This window comes from Nomascus leucogenys, chromosome 18 (assembly GCF_006542625.1).
Source record: "Nomascus leucogenys isolate Asia chromosome 18, Asia_NLE_v1, whole genome shotgun sequence".
Classification (NCBI taxonomy): Eukaryota; Metazoa; Chordata; class Mammalia; order Primates; family Hylobatidae; genus Nomascus; species Nomascus leucogenys.
This window is the reverse complement of record NC_044398.1, coordinates 85,986,621-86,014,246: the sequence shown is the minus strand read 5'-3', so window position 1 is coordinate 86,014,246 and position 27,626 is coordinate 85,986,621. Positions and strand designations below refer to the sequence as shown.

The window sequence follows — 27,626 nt, the reverse complement described above, 5'->3', positions numbered from 1 at the left end:
CAGCATGTATTATCTTGGACTACAACTTTTTTTAAAAAAAGAGAAGGGCAGGATGTTCAGAAGGGCTGTGACACGGAACTCAAAGAAGGGATGGGGGCCAGGCACAGTAGCTCACACCTATAACACCAGCACTTTGGGAGGCCAAGGAAGGGAGGATTGCTTGAGCCCAGGAGTTTGAGACCAGCCTGGACAGCATAGCAAGGCACTGTCTCTACAAAACATTTCAAAATTAGCCCACATGGTGGTGGTCACCTATAGTCCCAGCTACTTGGGAGGCTTACGTGCGAGGATCCCTTGAGCCCAGAAATTTGAGGTGGCAGTGACCTATGATCATGCCACTGCACTTCAGCCTGGGTTATAAAGCAAGACTCAATCTCTGAAAAAGAAAAAAAAAGTAATTAAAAATATTTTTTAAATGCAGGGATGGGGAAGAGAGTCAGGGAGGGCTCCCCAAGAAGGGTCATTTCTCCTGAGACCTGACAGGTGCTGGCCTGGCCACCTTCATCTTTGGACCTATGTTCTTTCAGCTCCCCTCTGTGGACCCCATGACCCCCAGTTCACATCCCCTCCGCCCCTCTCTTCTCATTAAGCTGGGTGGGATAGGACCTGGTGGCCCCGCATGAGAAGCAGCTGCAGTGCAAAGCAGTTCTGGGCCGTTGACTGATTCCTCCCAGCGGGGCTTGGTGCTGCCGAGCAAGGGTCCACAGACCACCCAAAAGCCTCAAGGAAAAGTGGGGGTGCCGAGCCTCCAGCCAGTTTGCTGGATGAGAGGAGACAGCTGTGGGCAACCTCTCAGGCCTGAGTCTTCAACTTCGCCCCTCCGCCCCCACCACTGGGACTCTGTATGTGGTTGGAGTTGTCTGGCTAAATCTGTCAGAAATCATTCATTGAGGCCTGTCCCCCAAACTTAGCTCTGTGCCAGGTCCAGGGGCAAGGCTGGCATCCTACAAGAGATAAGAGCATGACCTTGGCTCATAGAGAACGAACTGACGTGTATCAAGAAAACCAACCTGGGCTAGGCGCTGTGGCTCACGCCTATAATCCCAGCATTATGGGAGGCCGAGACAGTTAGATCACCTAAGGTCAGGAGTTCGAGACCAGCCCAGCCAACATGGTGAAACCCTGTCTCTATCAAAAATACAAAAAATTTAGCCAGGTGTGGTGGCAGGTGCCTGTAATCCCAGCTGCTCAGGAGGCTGAGGCAGGAGAGTCGCTTGAACCTGGGAGTCAGAGGTTGCAGTGAGCCAAGATTGCACCATTGCACTCTAGCCTAGGTGACAAGAGTGAAACTCTGTCTCAAAAAAAAAAAGAAAAAAAGAAAAGAAAACCAACCTGACTCTCAAGGGAGTACAGTTCTCTATGTGGTAATGCTAACTCCTGGATCGGGTTAGAATTCCAGACAATTGAGAAATTTCCAGAAATACCCAGAAATTTCATCTCCCTCATTTGAGTTTTTCCAAAATAGGGGTTTTGGAGTCTGGCAGACACAAGTGGTGGTTTCCTTTCTCACACTAACTCCTAACATGGCACCTGCCTCCTGAGACCTTGGGACAATTAAATAATGAGATCACATTTGGATAGTGCTTAGGCCATAATGAGTGTTTATTTATTTTTGATTTATTTATTTTTAGAGACAGGGTCTCACTCTGTCACCCAGGCCAGAGTGCAGTGACACCATCGTAGCTCACTGCAGCCTCGAACTCCTGGACTCAAGCAATCCTCCTGCCTCAGCCTCCAGGGTAGCTGGGGTTACAGACATAAGCCACCATGCCCAGCATCATAAGTATTTGACATGCATCTGATAGCATTACTAGTCTATGAGAGTCTACAGGACCAAGGAAAGAAATTGACTTGCCCAGGCCCCCGTGGCTAGTTCACAGCAGAAGCAGGAATTTGAATCCACCTCGTTGCTCTTCATCCAGTACGCTTGTCGCCACACGGCACCACCTTTTCTAAACCCATCGAGGGCAAGGGATTCTTTCTGGGCACCAGACAGCTCCCAAGTTTAGTCACCAGAAAACCTCTTTTAAAATTTCCCACTGGGATAAAGGCATCTCCCACCCAGATCTAACAAAGAACCTTGAGCGTGCGGGTTTTCTCCCCCAGTAAGACAAATCCCGCTCCTCTGCAACACCCCTGCTGCTGCTGCTGTGAAATGTTTCCTCATCTGTGATCATGAATCACCCTGGAACCCAGCGGGGTCAGTGATGGACTGCTCTTCCCACTTTATAAATGAAGAACTGACAGTCAGAGAGGGGTGGTGTCTTTCAAAATCCACACAGTGCAAGGTTGCATTCTACACCCCAGCTCTGAATCCCAGTCACACCTTCCCAGGCAGCATAGAAGCTGGGCTCCAGCTGGGAGCTTCCTAACCCAAGCCCCATTTGCATACAACCTTGTTTCCATGTCTCTATGTTCCCAAGACCCAACTAACCCTCTTAGTTGGAAGTAAGTCAGAAAGTGCCCCTTGCAGCAGCCGGAAGCAGCCCTTTCAGAGTATAAATAGAATCGAGGGCTTTGTTGGTAGAATAACTATTCCGGTCAAGCAGCTCCTTCACATTTGTTATTAATTGTGGTCTGGGCAGACGCTGCAGAGGGAAATTCCGGTTGTAGCTGTTTATTTGCAAGCAGCGGGCTCTAGAGTACACACAGCCCTGGGAGCCAGTGCAGCCTTGAGGTAGAACTCTGGAGCTGGGCCTGTTGGTTAAATCCTGATCATCGTGGATGAGCAGCCACATAGAAATGATGGCTATGACAGTATAATTTATTGAGCATTTACTAGATGCCGGGCACTGTGCTCTCTCCTAGATGTGAATGTCCATGTGAGGTGGATTCTGTGATTATACGTACCCATTTTACAGATCAGAATACTAAGGCTTGGAGAGATTGCATAGCAGGTCCAAGGTCATTCACATCTGCCTGACCACAGGTCATGTTCTAAACCCCTGCACCTTGCTTTCTCCTCCCAAATCATTATTGCAGGACACTGCTAACATGATCTTTGCCAGCACAACATTGGAACAGCATGTTGACCTTTGTAAAGGACCTTCATCTCTGCTATGTCTTTGGAGCCCAAGGATTACATTGTCCTTGTTTGACCCACAATGCTGCTAAGAAATAGGGAATTTGAGTAACAGAACTAACACAACACAGCTATCTACTGGGGGAGCTCTCCGGGACCCCCCATCCTCAGCCTTCACACCTGCACTGCAAAAATATACTTGATATTCTCTCTCGATAAACCTGGCTTGTTAACATTCATCTGAAGTCAGCTTCTCCTGCTGCCTCTAATCACTCTGATTTTTCCACTTCTTTTCTGTTTTGTGCCATGGGAATCTGATTACATTGTTAAATTCCTTTTTTTTTTTTTTTTTTTTTGAGCTGGGCACTGTTTGGGTTTTGGTCTTTCAAAGAGTTCCGTGTTCATAAAGACCCACATAGCTCTGACCACATGTCATTGTTATATCTGTCCTGCAGCTGAAAGCTGACACATTTCCTCTAGGGACGGATTTTCCTCTTTTTGAAATGAGGACAGTTTGATTGAGCATGGTGACCATGACAGGGCTCTGGGATCACAGACTCACTCCATTCTCAGCTCAGCTACTTTGTAACTGGGACCTCTCCAAGCCTCAGCTTCCTTGTGCCTACAATAGAAAGATAATAGCTCCGTTTTCATAGCAGTTTTGATAGAAGTGAATAAAATCATGCCCAGAAATTGCTTAACACATAGTAGGCACTCAGTAAATGGTTGATCTTTCTCCTGACTCACTATCTTCCCCCTCTGCCCCCCATCCCCATCCCCATCTCTGTTTTTCCTTCTCTGCATGTCTCCTTTCTTTAGATATTTTTGTTCCTTCCCACCCACCCCTTCCCCAGAATAGCTGTACTCAGAAGAGCTCTGGGTTTTTTGTTCCCCATTCTCTTTGCAGCTCCCCAGACTAACTGTCTGACCCAAAGATGACTTTCTATTTAAGCCAAGGGAGCTCTCTTGCTGGAGTGATTTGTCTTTGATTTCACAGGACTCTTCCCTTTCTCCAAAAGAAAAGCATCCATGTCTGTGTCTGTCTGTAAATCTGTTCTGCCTTTTAAAACCCTAAAGAGAAGTTGTAAAAGGCCTCAGCATCAACGTCCAAGCCCTTTTTAAAGACCAGTGTAGAGTCCTTACACCTATCCTCTATGTCCCAAATCTCCACTTCTGCAGAGAGCAAGTGGAAATATCAGGGCTGGCTTTGGACTCGGCAACACTCAGCTTCCCCTCCCACCTCTGTCCTCACTCACTGTGTGACCTGGGAAACGTGCTGACCTCTCTGAGCCTCAGAGGATGATAATGCATTCTTCCCAGGGTCAAATAACCATGGATGTGTAGGAGGCACTTAAGAAACACCGGCTCCTCTGGATCAGAGCAGCCACTCTTCTTCAGAACACGTTCATTAATTTGCTCATTCAAAAACTATGGCAAAAGATGTTCATGGCTACAGGGAAAAGCAAGGGTTAATCTCAAAGGCCCCATACACCTTAAGTGGATGGATGGTGTTTGGGATGATAAGCTCTTGGAGGCTTTGCTGGATGCATAGTTGGAGGGTTTGCTGTATGCTTGGATAGATGAATGGTTAGATATGGATGAGTGGACAGATGAGTAGTTAGATTTGGATGGATGAATAAATGGATGGATGGATGGATGAATGGGTGGAGCAATGGATGAATGGTTGGATTTGGATGGATGAATAAATGCATGAATGAATAGGTGGATGGGTGGAGGGATGGATGAGTGGGTGGATGGATGGACAGATAAGTGGTTGGATTTGGATGGATGAATAAATGGATAAATGGGTGGAATGGTGGATGGATGAATTGATGAGTGGTTGGATTTGGATGGATGAAAAAATGGATGAATGAATGGGTGGATGGGTGGAGGGATGGATGAATGGGTGAGTAGATGGATGGACAGATAAGTGGTTGGATTTGGATGGACAAATAAATGGATGAATGGGTGGAATAGTGGATGGATGAATGGATGAGTGGTTGGATTTTGATCGATGAATAAATTAATGAATGGGTGGATGGGTGGAGGGATGGATAAAGGGGTGAATGGGTGGAGGGATAGATGGATGGATGAAAAGATACAGCCTTATTAGTCACCTAGAATCAGCATCTCATCTAATACAGAAATACTGGAATACCTATGTTAGTCCTTAAATGCATGCCTACCTGCCTGCAATAACTAACTTACAAAGTATTTGGTTAGCAACAAGCAACTAAAAGCAATTGTTATAAACTTTTCCTTCCAAACTCTAGGTATGATCATATGGTGCGTATTAGTGGTTCAGGACATAATCTTTGGAATCAGACCTGTGTTTGAATCTCAGCTTAACTAATTAAAGCAGTGTGACCTTGAGCCAATCCCTTGGCCTTTTCTAAGCTGTGGTTTCCTCATTTGGAAAGCGGGGATAATAGCATTACTTTGTAGGATCATTACGAGGATTAAATTATCTAATGAATGTCAAGGGCTGGTCAATGCTCAGTAAAAGGTATTGTTATTTTACTGATCCCAAATGCGCCTTCCTGTAACTTTTGTTTCACCGAGAACCAGATGTGTGTCAGATACTGTTCAAGTGTTGCAGATTCTGTGGTAAACAAGGCTAAAATAGCCCCTCATCTCTTGGAGCTAATGTTCTAGTGATGTGTTCAGATAATAAGCAAGTAAACAGATAAACAATTGCAGACAGTGTTACATGGTATGCAGAAAGTTGAAGTCGGGTGAGGTGAAAGAGAGTAAAAGAGGTGGTGGTGAGTCCCTTTTTTGGACTGTGAACTAATGACAAGAAGATGCAGCCATGCAGAGATCTGGGGAGAGGGTGTTCCAGGTCACAGGAAGCCAGGGAGAAGGTCCTAAGGCAGAAATGAGCTTGTTCGAGGAAGAGAAAGAAGGCCAGGGGACAAGATGGAATGTGAGACCCACCAATCGAGGGCACAGAGATCTGAGTAGTTAGATCACACCGGCCTTAGAGGCTGTGTAGTGTGATTTGGACATTATCTACGTCAATCTCGTCCTGTCTCCTGGAACTACATAGAAAGAGCCTCATTCATTCAGCAACCATTCAGCCTTCTGATGACAGCTTAGACTCCCGATGTCCTAATACCCCAGCCCCACAGTCTCCATCTCAGTTCTCCCGGTTTAGATGCTGGGACGCTTGCAGCTACTACCCTGAGAATGTCGTGAGTCCCGTAAACCCAGAACTCTTAAGAAATTGGGTTGGACCCAAGTGAAATCAGGCTGAGGAAAGCTAGGAGATTTCTAGTTGGGATTGTAATAAACTAAACTAGGAAGCTGTGTTTTTATCTGAAGCAAGAGAAAGAAAGAGAGAAGTCTTTGGGGCTGATTTTCGGATTAAAATATGTCTGGGACTATTTATCCAAGTGGATGTGGTATAGGATTTGGATTTAAAAGAACATGATAGATGACAGTGGGTGATCTGTAGCCTTACTGATGCAGGAGCTCAAGGCAGGCCACAAGCACCTGGACCCTCATCCCCCCTTGGCAATGTACTCCACGTTAGTTTTCTTCTCAGGCAACCTCTCTCCATGTGGGAACAGAAAGGCTCATAGAATATTCTAGTCTCCTGTGTAACAGAAAAAGAACCTCTCACCAGGCACGGTGGCTCACGTCTGTAATCCCAGCACTTTGGGAAGCCAAGGTGGACAGATCACCTGAGGTCAGGAGTTCCGAGACCAGCCTGGCCAACATGATGAAACCCCATCTCTACTAAAAATACAAAAATTAGCTAGGCATGGTGTTGCGTGCCTGTAATCCCAGCTACTCAGGAGGCTCAGGCAGGAAAATCGCTTGAACCTGAGAGGTGGAGGTTGCAATGAGCCGAGATCGCACCACTGCACTGCAGCCTGGGCAACAGAGCAAGACCCCGTCTCAAAAAAAAAAAAAAAAAAAAGATAACCTCTCTTATGTAGTAGTTCTAACAAAAGTCTAGCATTCTGTCTTATTGGTTAATTAACTTGGTTGAGTCATATGTTTATCTCTAAACAATACTGTGGCTGTGGAGAGTCAGCGTTCCCATTGGCCAGGCCTAAGCTGTAGGTCCACCCCTGAAATTGATGATGGAGTTAGGTCTTCCCCACCCATATGGACTGAGAATAGAGGAGAGGAGGATGATGCCACAAAAGGTATTGGATGATGAAGTTTCAGTTATGCAAGATGAGTAAATTTAAAGATCCTGCTGTACAACATTGTATTAATAGGTAGCACCACTGTAGTGTATGCTTAAACATTTATTAAGAGGGTAGATTTCATGCTATCTGTTCTTACCACCATTAAAACAAACAATATATTGGGTGCTATTAGAAGAAGGGAGAATGAATTCTGGACAGGCAAAAACAACACATGTATCTTTACGTTCACTAACTCGAAGTTAACTGCTTCTTCCTCTGTCATTCAGAGATACATCTCTTACAGCTCTCACCTCCTCCTGCCTTGTTCAGTAGCTTAATATGTGTCCATGTGTCTCTTCCAGCATTTTTAAGCTCCTCAGAATGGAAACTATGTTGTAACAACCCCAGGGTCCCCTAACCCCTTTTGTGCCTGACAGTGTGAGAATCTAAGAGGTGCTTAATGGCATTGAATTATGTTTTTTTTTTTTTTGAGACGGAGTTTCCCTGTCACCCAGGCTAGAATGCAGTGGCGCGATCTCGGCTCACTGCAGGCTCTGCCCCCCCGGGCTTCACACCATTCTCCTGCCTTAGCCTCCTGCATAGCTGGGACTGCAGGCGCCCGCCACCTCGCCCGGCTAATCTTTTGTATTTTTAGTAGAGACGGAGTTTCACCGTGTTAGCCAGGATGGTCTCGATCTCCTGACCTCGTGATCCGCCCGCCTCAGCCTCCCAAAGTGCTGGGATTACACGCGTGAGCCACCGCGCCCGGCCTGAATTATGTTTTAAGGCCCAATTTGATGACCGTGCCCCTAAAATAGTCCCCAAAAGAAGCACCAGAGAAACTTCCCACCCCTGCAAAGGATGGCAGAGCCTCACTTTCTCCTCTCTGTTCTCTTGGATTTTCCCCAGGTAAAGCCAACAAGAACGTGCAGTGGGACGAGGACTCTGTGGAGTACATGCCAGCCAACCCGGTCAGAATCGCCTTTGTCCTGGTGGTCCACGGCCGCGCCTCTCGGCAGTTGCAGCGCATGTTCAAGGCCATCTACCACAAAGACCACTTCTACTACATCCATGTGGACAAGGTGAGAGGCCTCTGTGATCGCCCCTTGCTGGGCTTCCTTCGGGGTCTGTGGGTCCCTCTCTGATACCCTCCTTCCGCATCGCTAGTCCAGGCTGCCTGCTTTCAGAAAAGGCTTCGAAGCTGACCAGCTGCCTCTCTACAGAGCATGTGGCCCTAGAGTGCTGTCTCTGTGTGTGTGTTGGTTTCAAAGTTTCCAGCTGTGACTTACAGTTCTGTTCATAAATGATAAATGCTGTCTTTTGGGGTTTTTTTTGTTTTTTTTTTTTTTTTTTTTTTTTTTTTGAAGGAATCTCACTCCATCGCCAGGCTGGAGTGCAGTGGCATGATCTCTGCTCACTGCAACGTCTGCCTCCTGGGTTCACACCATTCTCCTGCCTTAGCCTCCCAAGTAGCTGGGACTACAGGTGCATGCCAGCACACCCGGCTAATTTTTGTATTTTTAGTAGAGACAAGGTTTTACCATGTTGGCCAGGATGGTCTCGATCTCCTGACCTCGTGATCCACCCACCTCGGCCGCCCAAAGTGCTGGGATTACAGGTGTGAGCCACTGTGCCCAGCCCATGAATGCTGTTTCTTACCTCTCCCCTCTGCCCAGTGCCCTCTGCCTGCCTCTCACATACTTTGTGGGAATAGCTTACCTGTATTAGTCCATTTTCATGCTGCTAATAAAGACATACCCGAGACTGACTAATTTATAAAGAAAGATGTTTAATGGACTCACAGTTCTAAGTGGCTGGGGAAGCCTCACAATCATGGTGGAAGGCAAAAGGCACGTCTTACATGGCGGCAGCAAGAGAGAAAAATGAGAGCCAAGCAAAACAAGTTTCCCCGTGTAAAACCATCAGATCTCATGAGACTTATTCCCTACCACGAGAACAGTGTGGGAGAAACCACCCCCATGATTCCATTATCTCCCACCGAATCCCTCCCATAACCCGTAGGAATTATGGGAGCTACCATTCAAGATTAGATTTGGGTGGGGACACAGCCAAACCATATCACTGTCCCAGGAGTGCATACGCTTTTTCTATGGAAGGCAAGATAGTACATATTTTAGGTGTTGCAGGGCACATACTCTCTGTCACAGCTACTCAGCACTGCCTTTGTGCTAAAGCAGCCAAGGAGAACGTGTCAACAAATGAGCATGGCTGTGTACCAATAAAACTTTATTAACAAAAATCTGCATCAGCCCTGCTGACTCCAGAGCTACCTTGTCCCTGAGGTTTCTATTGGTGACACAATTATGCCTTTAGTCAAGAAGGCAAAGGGGGATGTCTTGTCCAAAAGGTCGGCCTCTAGCAGACCTGTGAGAGGATAATGGAGGAGCAATGAGTAGGAGGGGGGTCAGAAAACAGAAATTCTGCCTCTGAAATATAGATGGGTTTAGATAGAGCCGCATTTCCCAGCTTGTCTTCCTCAGACCCCATGCAGCTGTCATGTATAAGAACGCAAAGTTGGCCGGGTGCAGTGGCTCACGCCTGTAATCCCAGCACTTTGGGAGACTGAGGTGGGCAGATCACCTGAGGTCAGGAGTTCCAGACCAGCCTGTCCAACATGGTGAAGCCCCATCTCTACTAAAAATACAAAACTTAGCTGGGCGTGGTGGCACATACTTGTCATCCCAGCTACTCGGGAAGCTGAAGCAGGAGAATTGCCTGAACTTGGGTGGTGGAGGTTGCACTGAGCTGAGATGGCACCACTTTGCTCCAGCCCGGGTGACGGAGATAGACTCTGTCTAAATAAATAAATAAAGCGAGACTCCATCTCAAAATAAAATAAAATAAAATTTAAAAAATTGAAGTCCCAGGCACCACCAGCCCAAGCCTAGTGAACCATTAGCTCAGAAGTGCAGCCAGGGAATCTGCATTTCAAATAGCTAATTTGAAATGTAAAAAATAATACAAGTTTGAATTGCAATACAGAAAGACACCCCACTCTAGGATCATTTCCTTGGCAAAGGCCACTGTGCTCAGAAGTGCCCAACCAGGAGGGAAGAGACAGAGAGGGGACAGGGGTGAGGGGCATGCCTGGGTGTTTTCTAGGCCACTGACTGTCATCACCCTTTCTATCCTGGGAAAAGCGCTCTAATTACCTGCATCGGCAAGTGCTCCAGGTCTCCAGGCAGTACAGCAACGTCCGCGTCACCCCGTGGAGAATGGCCACCATCTGGGGAGGAGCCAGCCTCCTGTCCACCTACCTGCAGAGCATGCGGGACCTCCTGGAGATGACCGACTGGCCCTGGGACTTCTTCATCAACCTGAGTGCGGCCGACTACCCCATCAGGTAAGGCAGCCAAGGGCCCCAAGCCAGTCTTGTCTGACGTCCTTCTGTGGCTGGTCATGGCTGGGAACTCACGAGGTAGAAGGAGACTGATGCATCGTCTCCACAGGATCTCTCAGGATAGGATTCTGATTGGACCTGAGAATCATTGATTCATTCATGCATTCAACAGATACAGAGTGAGCACGTGGTTTTCCCAGCTCTATTAGCTGATATACCAGTGCACTAAACAGACGGCAACTCCAACCCACGTGGAGCTTTATATTAGGATTCTCTAGAGGGACAGAACTAACAGTATAGATGTATATATAAAGGGGAGTTTATTAAGGAGTATTGACTCACACAGTCACAAGGTGAGGTCTCACGATAGGCCGTCTGCAAGCTGAGGAGCAAGGAAGCCAGTCCGAGTCTCAAAACCTCAAAAGTAGGGAAGCCCACAGTGCAGTCTTCAGTCTGTGGTGGAAGGCCCAAGGATCCCAAAGCTGAAGAACTTGGAGTCCGATGTTCAAAGGCAGGAGACTCAGCCAGTGTATTCCTTCCACGTTCTGCCTGCTTTTATTCTGGCCACGCTGGCAGCTGATTAGATTATGCCCACCCAGATTGAGTGTGGGTCTGCCTTTCCCAGTCCACTGACTCAAATGTTAATCTCCTTTGGCAACACCCTCACAGACATGGCCAGAAACAATACTTTGCATCCTTCAGTCCAATCAAGTTGACACTCAGTAGTAACCATCACAAGCTTCCATTCAAGTAGGGAGACAAGCAACAAAATAAGTTAAATGATATCTTGGAAAAATAAAGCAAAGGGCAAAAGTAGGAGAGAGTTGTAATTTTACCAACAGTGGCCTGGAAGGTTTTCACGGATAAGAACAGAAGAAGATGAAAAAGAGAGTCACGCCAACAGAGGAAGTGGTCCAGGCAGGGGCAAAGGCAGGGGCTGAGCCCAGAGGTGGGTCCATGCCTGGCTTGTGCGAGGAACAGCAGGATTCAGTGGAGCTGTAACAGAGTAAGTGAGGGGTAGCATAACAAGAGATAGAAAGTCAGAGAGTAATTTGAGGCCAGATCGTGGTGATGCTAGAATTTGGCTGTTAGTCCAAGCAAGATGGAAGCCACTGGCATGATACTTCGAATGATATTCTGAAATAAATAAATAAATATATATATATATATATATATATATATATGTATATGTATATTTCGGAGACAGAGTCTTGCTGTGTCACCCAGGCTGGAGTGCAGTGGCGTGATCTTAGCTCACTGCAGCCTCCACCCACCAGGTTCAAGTGATTCTCCTACCTCAACCTCTGAAGTAGCATAGAGATGGTGTTTCACCATTTTGGTCTCAAACTCGTGGCCCCAGGTGATCCGCCTGCTTTGACCTCCCAAAGTGCTGGGATTATAGGCATGAGCCATCGTGCCAGGCTGTTATTTTCTCTTGGGAGGGCAGCTTTTTCCTTTGACTGTGTTTTCCATCTGGATTTGCTGACAAGAGCGAAAAGGAAAGTGGATAGGAGTGAAGAGAGGGATCTTCCTCCCTCTAATGGCACAAGGCCATAGGGTTCAGCATTCCCAGGAGACCTAGATGAAGGGGTCCTAAAAAAATAAAACTTTTATTAAGGCAACTTTCAAATATGCACAAGAGTACCAAGAGTAGTGTAATGAACTCCCACATAGATGTCACCCAGATTAATTCATGGCCATTTTTCTTGTGTCTGGACTTTCATCCTCTTCCCCCAACAGTGGATTATTTTGAAAGAAATATAAGATATCATAGAATTGTATCTATAAATATTTCAGTATATATCTAGAAAAGATAAGATCTCTTTTTTAAGACAGCATCACAATGATGCTTATACCTAAAATATTAGCAGGCATGTTTTAATGGCATCAAATATCTAGGTCACATATTCCCAAGAGTTTGAGTTTTGAATCAGAACCCAAAAAAGGTACAAGCATGGAAGGAAGACCTCTCTTTAAAGCTAGTAGCAGCTGCTTGCTTCTTCACAGCTTGGTCACTGGGGGTCTTCTTCATTCCTACGCTTGGGGGCATCCCGCCATCTGCTGGGAGACCGTAGACTGCAGAAGGTACCGGGGAGGCACAATCTCTGGTCAGTTTGAACGGGGTACACCTGACACCCTTGAACCTGAGAAAAATGACAGGCACTAGAAAGACAACTGTTTTCTTTTGTCCATAGGACAGAGGGATAAACAGGAATGGTTATAGAACATTGCTGGTAGAGTTTTACTTACCACAATTTTGTTCATTTGTTCAACAAACATTTACTGAGCAACTACCGTGCTACATGCTAAGTGGTGCATTTTGTGAACAAAAGCGATGCAGCTTCCTGTCATCCTCCCCTGCTCATGGAATGTGTATCCTAGCTGAGAAGATGGAGTTAGATGATTGTGCCAAAGGCACATCATGCAAGGTGTGAACAAGCCATAAAGCAAGGAAGATGTGGGCCGGGTGCAGTGGCTCACGCCTGTAATCCCAGCACTTTGAGAGGCCAAGGCAGGTGGATCACAAGGTCAGAAGTTCAAGATCAGCCTGGCCAAGATGGTGAAACCCCATCTCTACTAAAAATACAAAAATGAGCTGGGTGTGTTGATGCGTGCCTATAATCCCATCTACTTGGGAGGCTGAGGCAGGAGAATTGCTTGAACCCAGGAGGCGGAGGTTGCAGTGAGCCGAAATCGCGCCACTGTACTCCAGCCTGGCGACACAGCAAGACTTCGTCTCAAAAAAACAAAAACAAAAAAAAAAGGAAGATGTGGGTGTGGAGAAAAACTCGAGGGCCATAATCAGGAGGTCAGAAAGGTGTCTGAATATTCAGCTTTGAACCGAGACCTAGAGGACAAGAAGGGATCCATTGGGAGGGAAATAAGAAAGAGATCCTTCTAGACTGGGATTCCTAGCAGTGGCACTGCTGATGTTTGGGGATGGATAATTCTTTGCCATGGGTGCCGTCCTGTGCATTGCAGGATGGGTAGCAGCATCTCTGGCCTCTACCCACTAGATGCCAGGAACACACCCTGCCCACTTTTGCCAACCACAGATGTCTCCAGACATTGACTCTTGGCAGCTAAAATTGCCTCCACTTGAGAATCACCATTTCTTACAGAGGGAACGGCCTGGGCACAATGTAGCACAGAAACAAACTTGTTGCATTTGAGAAATTTAAACAATGGATAGAGTATAATAAAAGATTGAGGAGAAGTGAGTTTAGACAAGTACATGGCAAGGAGGGGTTGGAACATTCCCTCTCCATCTTCCATGAAGGGACTGAGTTTGGAAATGTCCCAGAATGCTGAGCATAGCAGCTAGCGTGGCAGACACTTGTTTCAACCCTTACAACAAACCTGTTTTACAGAGGGGCAAACTGAGGCCCAATGTCATGTGATGAATGCATGGCGGAGTGGGGATTAGAACCAGTTTCGTCTGGTTGCAAAGTTGGTATTCCTTCTGGCTTTTAGTCAGCCTCTTAGGGAAATCAACAGAACTGGACTGGCAGGATGGCCCCAGGCCACCTTGAAAGCACAGAAGGAAGCAATCCCACCCCATGAGCTTGTGGCGGGGTGGAGTGGTGGCTGGACTGCCTTGCAGCAGGGATGTCCAGGATGGTCCTGGGAGGACCCCCGTTGTCTGTTCCTGAGTCTTAGGGGCTATGCTCAAAGTTCCCACATTCTTCCTTCTCTGGATTCCCAGTGGAGGCCTCAGAGGTCATGCCAGCCAAGGTTGGGGGCCCGCATTAAGCCAGAGACCGCTTGAGGCCAGGTAGGCATGCGCATTGCTGCCCCCTAGAGGCCACTGTTGGCTTGCTTTGCGTGGCCACTTCCCCTAAAGAGTCCAGCTTGGCTCAGCACCCGGGAGGGTGAGTGCCTGCCTGCACTCTCGTCAAACTGCTTAGGGCTCGAATCCGAGTTCTGCCACTTAGCTAGCAGCATGACCGCGGGCAAGTAAATCCAATTTCTGTGAAATCGGGATATAATAATAGAACCTAGCAGCCTGTCGGACACTTGGAAGATGCTCCATGAATGTCAGCCATTTATATGTAAGCTACATCCAAGGTCTCATCTTGTATCTCTGAGAGACCCAGAAATCCTTTCTCAGGCCTTGTGTGCAACCTATTTTGGGGTTCAGAGAAGAGAGTTGTCTTATTTGTGGCTTTTTTGCTTTAGTGCCCCTGGTCACTCTGTGTCTCTTGGCCTTTCTCATTGTCTTCCTCTACTTCACTGGTCTCATTTCCATGGTGCCTCCCACGAATTCCTTTGCCCACTCTTCTTTGCCAGCCTCATAGCCAGAGGCACTTTATGCATCAAGCACTGCTGGTTCCTCTTGCTGTTGTTTTCATGAAGTTGCCCTACACAAAAACATATGAATTTTGCAGATGAATGGTTTCATCCTGGGCAATGCTGATAGGTTTTCAGTTTCCATCTGGTGCCCCATCTGTAGCTTCCAAAACCACTACTTCTCCCATCCCAGAAAGAATGAGCAAACTTAGGAGTCTTCTCAAAGGGGCGGTAGTGCCCAAGTCAGGCACTTCTAAGAGGCACTGAAAACTTGGGGGATACTTAAGGGTCCAGCCAGCCCAACATGGCCACTGTGAGCTGCTCTGTGATTTGACCTCACCTCCCTGTGTCCCTGCACAACCCTCACTGTGGGGGGTCGGGAGGCGGGCAGATTCTTCCCCTCTTAGATATTAAAGATGCACTGGTCTTTACTGGTCACTAGCCTTGTTTAGGCCCTGGACGCAGACATCCTGGTTTCAGATTCTGCCCCACCACCAACTGGGCGTGTGGATCGGCACGAGTTGCTTCAACTTTCTGCATCTCAAATTCTCCACCTTAAAATGAACACAATATTAGTGCCTATTTCAGAGGGTTCTTAGGAAGTTTCAATGAAATCTTGCATGATAAGGACCTACCACAGTGTCTAATGACAGAAAGTGGTTGATAAATGCCCATATTACTCCATGGTTATAAGTAACTGTGGGACTTGAGTTACTTTCCCTTTTCTCTTTGATAGAGTTAAAAGAGTAGTAAAGTATTTCTTGAACTCACATCTCTGTCAAAAGAGGGAAAAGTGGGCCAAGCACGGTGGCACACAAGTGTAATCCCAGGACTTTGGGAGGCCAAGGCAGGCAGATCACTTGAGGTTAGGGGTTTGAAACCAGCCTGGCCAACATGATGAAACCCTGTCTGTACTAAAAATACAAAAATTAGCCAGGCATGGTTGTGCGCACCTGTAACTCCAGCTACTCAGGAGGCTGAGGCATGAGAATCACTTGAACCCGGGAGGCAGAGGCTGCAGTGAGCCGAGATCATACCACTGCACTCTAGCCTGGGTGACAGAGACTGAGACTCTGTCTCAAAAAAAAAAAAAAAAGGTGGAAAAGCAAAGATAGACTGTGAGACTGTTTCAAGAAAAACAATAGAACTGATTCACTTGTAGACATGAAGAATATTCCTAAACTTGGCATATGCAAGCTGAGAGTGTTTAGAGACTCTAGGTGCTCCTGCTCTGCTGTTGACATGACTTCCTGGTCCACGTGGGCTCTGGTTGGAGCTGGTTGTGTACCCAGCACGTGGATGAAAGTGGAAAATGGATACTTTCAAACTCTGAGGCCCTGCTAGGTCTTGAATCCTCAAAAGGTATGATGGTTTTATTCGTATGTTCTATTTACCGAGGCAAGGAATTATACCTGGCCTACTTTAGATTGGCTGCAGGAAGAGATGAAGCCAGTAGCACTTTGCCCTGTTTCTTGGTTTGGACTTGTAGTAAGAGACCTCGGCTGGGTGTGGTGGCTTATGCCTGTAATGCCACCAACACTTTGGGAGGTCGAGGCGGGTGGATCACCTGAGGTCAGGAGTTTGAGACCAGCCTGGCCAATATGGTGAAACCCCCTCTCTACTAAAAATACAAAAAGTAGCTGGGTGTGGTGGTGGGCACCTGTAATCCCAGCTCCTTGGGAGGCTGAGACAGGAGAATCACTTGAACCCAGGAGGCAGAGGTGGTACAGAGCTGAGATCACGACATTGCACTGCAGCCCGGGCAACAGGAGTGAAACTCCATCTAAAAAAAAAAAAAAAGAGAGAGAGACCTCACGCCTCACACTGTGTCTTTCCCTAAGTCCAGTGTCTTGGGGCAAAACATGTTTGCACATGTGAGGCAGTGTATGTATACAGAAACCAGACAGGGGAAACCATGTTGACATTTTCCTGCTACTTCTGCCTCTTGGGTATCCACAGCAACAAAGTCCAAACTATCAGGGCCCACCACATGGACGCGTAAGTTACATTAACTGCAGATCCAAATGTCTTTCTTGAGATACTACCAGAGCCGTGGGCTGAGAACATGAGAGAGCTGCTCCATGGTGCCTCAGTAGGAAACACCAGCTGGTAAAGACGGGAACAGGTGGCCAGGGCTTCTCTACAGTCTCCGGAAGACCAGAGTTTATACGGGACTAATTGAGCAAGACTAACCCCCAGACTAACAGAGAAGACACTTACTGCACACCTACTGTGTCCTGGGCCCTCTTCAGGGCCCTTTACCACATATTTCGTCCTAATCCCAGCCCCCAAAACACAACTGCTACTGGGTAAGTAAGTTTAGAGAAATTAGTATTAACACAGAGCAGAGGAAGCTTTTCAGGGAAGTCAAGCCCTTGATAATGTTCAGCACAGATCCCAGTCACTCTGGGATTTGAAATGAAGATGAGCAGTATGGAAGTCCAAGCATCCGTGTACAGTCACTGCATCCGTGTACAGATCACATCCCTTTAGTCTGCTAAAGTGGGACCTGAATAGGTCAAAGAATTCCTGTAGTTAAGACTGCACAGCAACCACAGCAAATGTATATGTAGCACTTCATACATTCCTAGCATTATTCTAAGTGCTTTACAATTTAGGGGTGTCCAAGGGAGAGAATACAGTTATGGCTCCTCAGTTTCCTTTCCTGGTTGGGCCAGTAAAGCCCCTTCTTCATCCCTCTTTTCTGCTTATCACTAGAGACAGAAACTAAAAACCATGGCTTCAGGCTGCTAAAAGCCTAAAACAAAAAAACAAAACAGAACAACCAAATAAGGCACGGTTGGACAAGCTTGTTTACATCGTTTTGACAGCAACTCTGAAGTATGCACTCTTGATATCCCCATTTTTCAGATGAAGAAACTGAGGCACAGAGATGTTAAGAAACTTGACCCCGAGGCTACAGCCAGTAAACTGTAGAACCATGATCTTTTTTTTTTTGAAACTGAGGTGAAATTTATATAACATAAAATTAACCATCCCATTACTGGGTATATACCTAAAGGATTATAAATCATGCTGCCTTAAAGACACATGCACATGTATGTTTATTGCAGCACTGTTCACAATAGCAAAGACTTGGAACCAACCCAAATGTCCATCAGTGATAGACTGGATTAAGAAAATGTGGCTCATATACACCATAGAATACTATGCAGCCATAAAAATGGATAAGTTCACGTCCTTTGTAGGGACATGGATGAAGGTGGAAACCATCATCCTCAGCAAACCATCGCAAGGACAAAAAACCAAACACCACATGTTCTCACTCATAGGTGGGAACTGAACAATGAGAACACTTGGACACAGGGTGGGGAACATCACACACCAGGGCCTGTCGTGGGGTGGGGGGAGGTGGGAGGGATAGCATTAGGAGATATACCTAACGTAAATGACGAGTTAATGGATGCAGTACACCAGCATGGCACATGTATACATATGTAACAAACCTGCACATTGCACATGTACCTGAAAACTTAAAGTATAATAATAAAAAGAAACTGAGGTGAAACTTATATAACATAAAATTAACCACTTTCAATTGTCGAATGGCATTCAGTACATTCACAGCGTCAGGCAACTGTATCCTCTCACTAATCCTAAACATTTTCATCATCCCAAAAGGAAACCCTGTACCCATTAAGCAGTCACTTCCCAGAAACCTCTCCCCAGTCTCTGGCAACCACTAATCTCCTTTCTGTATCTATGGACTTGATTTGCCTATTCTTGACATTTTTATTTATTTATTTTGAGATGGAGCCTCCCCTCTTGTTGCCCAGGCTGGAGTGCAGTGGCGCAATCTCAGCTCACTGCAACCTCTGCCTCCCAAGTTCAAGTGATTCTCCTGGCTCTGCCTCCCAAGTAGCTGTAATTACAGGCATGCACCACCACACCTGGCTAATTTTGTATTTTTAGTAGAGATGGGGTTTCACCATGTTGGTCAGTCTGGTCTCGAACTCCTGACCTCATGTGATCTACCCGCCTCAGCCTCCCAAAGTGCTGAGATTACAGGTGTAAGCCACTATGCCCAGCCTATTCTGGACCTTTTATATGAATGCAGTTACATAGTATATGACATTTGGTGACCTGCTTATTTCACTTAGCTTAATATTGTTGAGGTTCATCTGCATCGTAGCATGTGGCAGTACTTCATTCCTTTTTATGGCTGATATTCGATCATGTTGATATACTTGTACCACAATCTGTTTATCCAGTTGTCAGTCAATATACTCAGCATTCTGAAGCTTCCCAAAGCCCCTGTCTCCTGGCCATGTTGTATCTGCGCTGCATGCCCTGAATTGAGGACCTCATCTGGTTTAAGAAGATTCAGCTCCATCATATGGGACTCTGCCCAGCAGTGGTGCTGGAGGAGTCTTGTTAATCAAGCCCTGGTGACTTCTTGGCCATGGGGGATTGTAGATCTGAGCATATTGGCGTGATGGCCTTTCCCGTTCACACTGGATCTTCTCTACCCATGCTAGCCCCTGGACCTCAGCTGAAAGGGAAAGAAACTCCCAGTGATTCTCATTGTCCAGGGAAGATTCAGGTTGAAGATAGAAATATGGAGCAGTAGAGTATGAGGTCCAAGCTTCCCTTTTTCCCTTCATCCTTCTCCCAACACCAAGCCCCTTCTGATGACAATCTTGGGGTACTTTGAGGAGGAAAGTGCCTAGGTCAGCCCAGTGAAGATACTTCTCTACTTCCACAGGTGAGTTCAGGAGATGGGGCTCCTTCTGACTTTACCCATTCACCCAGAAAATATTTATTGAGCACCTACTATGTGTTGGACACTGTGCTAAGCAGCAAGTACTCAAAGGTGAGGAAAAACATATCCAGCCCTGCCCTCATCGTAGTGGTCTAGGGTGCAGGCTGGAGCCAGTCCACCTGAGTCCAACTCCCAGCTTCTTTATTTACTAGCTGTGTGAAGTTGGATACACAGTCCCTGTGTCTCAGTTGCTTCATCTGTAAAATGAGCATAATAATGGCACCACCCCATGGGGTTGTTTTGAGGGTTAAGTGAGCCCATATATGTAAAGTGCTTAGCACACAGTGTGGGGTTATCCATGTGATAGCCATGGTTATTAATAGAGGAAGGAGACAGACATTAATCACAGAGATCACAGCAGTGTACATATGACAAAGTCAGGCAAGCATTCTGAAAAAAAGGAGGGAAGGATCTATGAGCACTTACCAAAGGAATCTCACACGGTCTGAGGGCCCGGTTGGCTTCCCTGAGGAGCCAGCCTGTGAACTGAGATGTAGATGCTGGGTAGGAGTTTAGGAGAAGTGTGAGGAGATTCTGAGCAGGCATCCCAGGAAGAGGGGGTAGCATGGGACCCTGGCATATCTGAGGATCTGAAAGAAGGCAACTATGGGTGAAACATAAGAGGCGAGGGATTGCCTTCTTACAAATGAGGTAGGTCGAGGCAAGCCCATGTGGCCACTTGAGATGTCCTAGTGGGTCATTAAAGCCTCAGTCTGTGAGCAGTGAGGTTTTAGGGGAGAGTCACAATATTTGCCACATTGAGAGATCGTACCGGCTGCCATGGGAGAATAGTTGGGAATGGGGCCCAAATGGGAGTGGGGAGGCCGGATCACAAGCAGTTGCTTCCGCTGACCCCAGAGCCACATCCACAGAGCCTCCTCTTCTCCAAACCTCCAGGCAGAAGCAGGTGTCCTAGAAGGACGCCATAAGGAGCTTCCTGAACCCAAGCAGCCATGTAGTCTTTTAGTCACACAGAGCCAGGCAGCCACCTTCTGTCTGGGGACCAGGACCCCACACCTGTGCAAAACAGCCTCGTTCAGGAGACTCGGAGGATTTCAACAGGAGCTGGAGCAGAGAACGGAGAAGCAAGCGTGAGATGCAAGGGTCTTAGGAGAGCGGGTCAGAAAAAAGCCAATCGTAAGCCAAGAGGGGCGCAGCCAGAGGATTAGAGGAAGGATGTGGGTTGAGTGAATGTGAGAAAGAATATGAGTGGAGACCCCTCTTTGTCTTTTGTTCTTTTTTTTTTAAGTGATAAAATATGGTGAGAGTGATAAAATAAGTGAGAATTGCTTGAACCTGGGAGGCAGAGGTTGCAGTGGACCGAGATTGCACCACTGTACTCCAGCCTGGGCAACGAGACCGAAACCCCATCTCAAAAAAAAGTAAAAAGGAAAGAAAAGAAAAGTGATAAAATACATATAAAATAAAATTGACCTTTTTAACCTTTCTTTCTTTCTTTTTTTGGACAGAGTCTGGCTCTGTTGCCCAGGCTAGAGTAGTACAGTGGTGCGATCTTGGCTCACTCTAACCTCTGCCTCCCAGGTTCAGGTGATTCTCGTCCCTCAGCCTCCCAAGTAGCTAGGATTACAGGTGTACACCACCACACCTGGCTAATTTTTTTTTTTTTTTTTTTGAAACTGAGTCTTGCTGTGTTACCCAGGCTGGAGTGAAGTGGCATGATCTCGGCTCATTGCAAGCTCTGCCTCCCTGGTTCAAGGGAATCTCCTGCTTCAGCCTCCCGAGTAGCTGGGATTACAGGCACGTGCCACCATGCCCGGCTAATTTTTTGTGTGTTTTTAGTAGAGACGGTTTTGCCTTGTTGGCCAGGCTGGTCTCGAACTCCTAGCCTCAAGTGATCTGCCCACCTCGGCCTCCCAAAGTCCTGGGATTACAGGTGTGAGCCACCACATCTGGCCTGATTCTTCTACATTTTAAAAGAATCCAAAATGCCTTCCTATCCTATATCAGTCACCCTTCTGGTTCCCCCATTTCTCTGAATAGGACTGCTCTCCTCCTGAGTACTAGCAACCGGAAGCCTGTGTGCCCCCTTCCTTGCTGCTCCGTCTGGACCTTGCATATTCTCGTTCTAACCCTGACATCTCTCCGTGTGCATCCCCATCTGTGATGCCCTTCATCCCCACCCAGGTCAGACCCTCTTTACCTCACACCTGCGGTATTAGCACAGGTGTGCTTTGACGGGGACTCCAAGGTCTCCCAGGAGAAGACAGGCTGAGCCAGACTCTTAAAACAGGATAGAGCTGCTTCTCAAGGCCATTTCCTGAGCACCCATCATGTGCCAGGCTATGGGTATTCTGCAGGGAGCAGGACAGACACCATCCCTGCCACAAGGAGCTTGGCATCTCATGATGTGCTTCTCAGCCAGGTCAAATCAAGGTCCTGTGTGATTCTCAGAAATATAGAGTTCACCAGGCGCAGTGGCTCATGCCTATCCCAGCACTTTGAGAGGCCAAGGTGGGAGGATCACTTGATCCCAGGAGTTCAAGACCAGCCTGGGCAACAAAGCAAGACCCCCGTTTCTACAAAAAAAAAAAAAATTAATTAACCAGTGTGGTGGTACACCCCTGTGATGCCAGATACTTGGGAGGCTCAAAATAAAAGAAATTGGCCAGGCATGGTGGCTCACGTCTGTAATCCCAGCTCTTTGGAAGGCCGAGGCAGGCAGATCACCTGAGGTCAGGAGTTTGAGACCAGCCTGACCAACATGGTGAAACCCCGTCTCTACTAAAAATACAAAATTAGCTGGGTATGGTGGCACATGCCTGTAATCCCAGCTACTCGGGAGGCTGAGGCAGGAGAATCGCTTGAACCCAGGAGGCGGAGGTTGCAGTGAGCTGAGATCGCGCCACTGCACTCCAGCCTGGGCAGCAAGAGTGAAATTCCGTCTTAAAAAATAAAAATAAAAAATCCGGAGTTCCATTCCATATCAACTGAATATAAATTCCTTGTGGATGCCAAGAATCAATTTCTCTCTCTCTCTGTGTGTGTGTGTGTGTGTGTGTGTGTGTATATATATATTTGAGATAGAGTCTTCACTGTGTCACCCAAGCTGGAGTGTGGTACAATCTGAGCTCATTACAACTTCCACCTCCCAGTTCAAGCGATTCTCCTGCTTCAGCCTCCCAAGCAGCTGAGATTACAGGCACTCTCCACCACATCTGGCTAATTTTTGTATTTTTAGTAGAGACGAGGTTTCACCGTGTTGTCCAAGCTGGCCTCAAACTCATGACCTCAAGTGATTTGTGCACCTCAGCCTCCCAAAGTGCTAGGATTACAGTTGTGAGCCACTGTGCCCAGCCAAGAATCTATATATTTTTAAAGCATCCTGCACCCTGCAGGTGATTGTACGAGTGAGAACTGAAATCCACTGGTCTAGGGAGAGAGAGAGACATCTTTCACATAGTTAGAGAAATAAATAGAAGCTACATGCTGTGCTGGAAAATGTTAGCCTCAGTACTTCGTGGGAAAGCGTACTTGGTGGCCCAACACTCAGATATTTGGGTGTGACCATCTCCCCTGCATTCTGCTTTCTCAGCATCCAAACCACTTTTGTTCTTTGGGATGTTCCGAGACACACACTCTGCTTCCTGAGACCCCAAAGTTCCTGGGTTCGAAACCATCCAACAAAAGCTCCACCCAGATAATGTGTGAGTTTCAAAGGGTGTATCTGCTCAGACTGTTGTTCATAAGGAGACTGGAAAAACATGCCAGTAATTATGCCGTTGACAGTTTTGTTTGCCTCTAGTCGCAAAACAAACATATCCTCAGCCCTGTTATTTTTCAGGCTGATGGAGCACACACTCCTGCTTTTGCAGAAATGCAGTTTGCTTCCCTCTTGCCAGTTGTCCTGGGTCTCCTGAGCTGTATTTTAGGCTGGTCAGCTCTTTAAGCCTTCTTAAGGCCAGGAGTGACCTAGACCATCCGTTGGACAAACAGAATGAGCCTAGAGTTCTCGGAGTTCTCATGAAAACTAAGGTTCTGCAGAAAGCCGAGAGTGGTCTGCGGGCTTAGGACCTTCTGGGAAGGAGTGGTGGAGGACAAGAATTGATGTGACTGCTTCACCCAAAGGATGCCATCATTTGGCTTAAATAACTTTTAGCTGTATTGTTTGTTTGCTTGCAATTTTGTTTGTTTTCTCATTCTTTCACAACTGAAAAAAAAAAAAAAAAGATTCAGAGTCCTGGGGAAAAACGTGATCATTCTCTCTTGAGTCGTGTATCCATTCTTTGCCTAACAGAGAATAGAGCACTTTGGCCATTCATCCATTCATTAAATAAATGCTCATTGAGATTCCGCTAGATATTAGGCAATGCTCTAGACCAGCACTGTCCAATGGAACTTTCTGGGGTGATGGAAATATTCTATAAGTACCATCCAGTATGGTAGCCGTTGGCCACAGGTGGCCATTGAGAGCTTGAAACATGCCTTGTGGGACTGAGGAACTAAATTTTCAATTTGATCTGATTTTAATTTAAAGTTAAATTAAAACTCTGCCCTCATGAACCTTACATCGATGCCATGGGGTACAAACACTTCCACTAGAGAGAATTATACTACTGTTACCAAAAGAAAAGAGAGTCCAGGCTAAATAGTACAGAAATAAATGTGGTCTCTGTCCTCTGCCAATTTGTTATTCTCACCAGATCCCAGCTTGACCACACAATGAATTTTGCAATGTATTTTCTTCTGAATCCCTCCCTCTCCAGATCTCACAATTCTCCTTCCTCTTGGCAGCCGCTCTCTATGTGTCTGTGGATGGGACGTTTCCAACCCTGGCATCTTCCTGTCCAGTGCATTGAGCATTTTTGCTTATTGGCAAAAAAGAAAAAAAAAAAGCCGTCTTTTATGTGACTTTTTCTCCAGTGGCCAAGAGTATGGACGGTATCCACGCTGGGTTGCTCCAAGTGCATCCTGGGAGCCTGGGGTGGTCTACAATGTGGGTGGTCTTTATTGTAGAGTCTATTATTCTCCCCTTGCCTGTTCCTTACATCTAACTGCAGGTGAGGATTCTTTTCAAGGGCAATCTGGAGGAACTGCATGTATTAAAAGTGGGATAAGGGAGGAACATTTCTACCCTTTCAAAAATTGATGAGGGCAAAGATTTGACTGAGTACAGGACCCAAGCGGCAGGATTAAGGTCCGATCATTAGGCACACAGACAGACTCTGTGGATTATTCTTATTATCTTCCAAGTATTTTGTCTCCCTTGCTCCTACCCTGGTCATTGTCCAGCATGGTCAATAATAGCCATTCAAAGTAGATGCCTGGGAAAGCCTTTTAAGACCTGCCATACTCCAGTAGCTAATCATATTTGCTGACATTTCTTGACCATTTACTGTGCATGGGATTCTAGGCCAAGTCATTTCCATGCATTATCTCATGTAATTCTCACAACAATCCCAGAAGGTAGATAGTGTTACTGCCTCCCACTTCACAGATGAAGAAACCAAGGCTATGAGAAGTAAAGGGATTTTCTCAGTGTCTCACAGCTGGTGGGGATTGGAGCCAGGATTTAAACGCATGCTTCTTTCATCACAGGGAGTAGGGGCAGAGAGGAAAGGACCTGAGTTTTTTTATTTTTATTTTATTTTATTTTATTTTTGAGACGGAGTCTCGCTCTGTCACCCAGGTTGGAGTGCAGTGGCGCGATCTCGGCTCACTGCAAGCTCCGCCTCCCGGGTTCACGCCATTCTCCTGCCTCAGCCTCTCCGAGTAGCTGGGACTACAGGCGCCCGCCACCACGCCCGGCTAATTTTTTTGTATTTTTAGTAGAGACGGAGTTTCACCATGGTCTCGATCTCCTGACCTCGTGATCCGCCCGCCTCGGCCTCCCAAAGTGCTGGGATTACAAGCGTGAGCCACCGCGCCCGGCCAAGGACCTGAGTTTTTTGCCAACAGGTCGTAATTTCACCTGCCGGATAGTTCTGGGGTGAAGCTCTCCCACTCATTTCTCCCCCGTCTAAATCCTTGGTTTCTGTATCTGGATGAGAATCCAGGAGGCAGAGTTGTCCAGGAATCAAGAGAGGAGCACAGTACATCAGAACCTGAGATCCAGAGTCACCTGATGTTTAGCCAACTGCCAAGTTGCCCCCACTTTGTGCTTTAGTCCCCATGGCATCCTGGTAAGATGACATATAGAACAGCACCAGGACTCAGATTGTTCAAGTGACTTGTCCAGCATCACGTGACTTGATCGTGGCCGAGCTGGGATTTGAATGCAGGCTCAGCTGACCCTGAAGTTCACCCTGCTTTATGCAGTGTGTTGTGTAACTGGTTGACCCCAGAGAGGGAAAGCCAATCACCCAAGGATGCCAACACTATGATGTGTCTGCCGAAGCCAGTGTAGACCCATCTCCAGATGGCCTCTTTCTTTCTCTGACTAATGGAATATCTGAGCTTTACTGACTGCGTGCTCTAAGCATAGACCTAGGAACCATCTGTTCTGCATGAGCAAGGACAACCCCAGCCTTCAAATTCCTTTGTAATCCTGTTCCCATTGGACCTCAGACTCTCCATATCTCTCCCTTAACTGGCTGTCTGGTGGTGCCCAATGGAATTCTCATTCATTTAAATATTAGCCTAATGCAAGCATAATTAGAAAGGAATGGCTTCTGTACCCCCCACCCCACCCCCCACATATGCCTAATTGTTTCAAAGCAAAACCAAAGCAAATTCAAAGCAATGCTGGCATATTCCACACCATCAAGTCATTCCACTATGACGTAGAAGAGGCCATGCAGTGTCAGCCTGACCTGGATTTGAATCCTGTTGTTATAGATTGAACTGTGCCCCACTAAAATTTATATGTGGAAGCTCTAACCTTTGTACTTGGAGATAGGGCCTATAAGGAGGTAATTAAGGTTAAATGAGGTCATAAGCATGGAGCCCTGATCCTATAGAAGGAGTGTCCTTCTTTATAAGAGACACCAGAGAGCTCGCTGTCTCTTTCTCTGCCGTGTAAGAACAGAGCAAGAAGGTGGCCTTCTGCAAGCCAGGAAGACAGCCCTCACCAGAATCTAATTGGCAGGTACTTTGGACTTCTCAGTCTCCAGAACTGTGAGAAAATAAATCTCCATTGTTTAACCCACCCAGTTATGGTGTCTTGTTATGGCAGCCTGTGCCATAACAGGTACCTGTCCTCATCCCCTATATGAGAGCTGTATGCTCTCAAGCAACAAATCCAACTTTTGTGAGTCTCCATGTTCTCACCTGTAGGAGGGGATGACCATGTTACCCATCAGGGAGCCATAAAAGGAAGAATAGCCAGGTGGGACTCCAGGCACTGCTTTATTTCAAGCTGTTTGATGACAGCTAGGTCAGAGCATGGTGGCTCAGGTCTGGCACCTCCATGTGACCTCCTCTCCACCTTCTCACCATCAAAACATTGGGACCAGGATGCTTAGTCATACTGATGGATACAAAGCAAGGAGAGATGGTTGAATCCACCAGGGAGACCTTAGCTTACTGTACCCACCCCATTGCATCAAGTGGTTGGTGTAACTCGTCATGGCCCCAAGAGGCTTAAGTACAACCCAGGCCTGAGGCAAGAAACATTAAAAAAAAGAAGAAGTGCAATTCAGTTGGGGGGAGGAAGCATTCACAAAACAGTTGTCTAGCCCACTAATAACCATGTCTCAAGCAATCTCTCCAGCACTGAGTAATTCTACCCTCAGTTCCTCCTCCCTTTGGGTAAATGTAGGAGAGAGATGGGCAGAGGAGAGCCTGCTATGGGCAGCAGGCTGGAGTGCCCTCCCCAGAGTACTTTCCTCATAGGATTGTTAGAAACATGAGAGATAGTGGAACACAGGACCTAATCCAGAATTGGGCATTTTTTAACAAGGAAATTTTTTTATGATAATGGTAGTGATGACAATGATAATTAATAATCCTGTATAGTTATTAATTCTGGACAAAAACGTGGTCTGGCCTTTTGTGTGGTCACTTTCCTTATTCTCTCCTTCTTTCTTCCTCTTGTATTTTATGTCTCTATTCCTTGTACTAATACAGAAA

The 27,626-nt window shown here is 46.7% G+C and overlaps 1 protein-coding gene across 1 annotated transcript in view; it reads left to right on the top strand.

Annotated features, from left to right (window-relative positions):
- Nucleotides 1–27,626, top strand: part of XYLT1 (xylosyltransferase 1) — a 371,622-nt gene that overhangs the window by 265,717 nt on the left and 78,279 nt on the right. Inside the window, exons 4-5 of the mRNA XM_012497124.2 lie at nucleotides 8,074–8,246; nucleotides 10,326–10,528. Of these exons, the coding sequence (XP_012352578.2) occupies nucleotides 8,074–8,246; nucleotides 10,326–10,528 (376 nt within the window). The remainder of the gene's footprint in view (nucleotides 1–8,073; nucleotides 8,247–10,325; nucleotides 10,529–27,626) is intronic.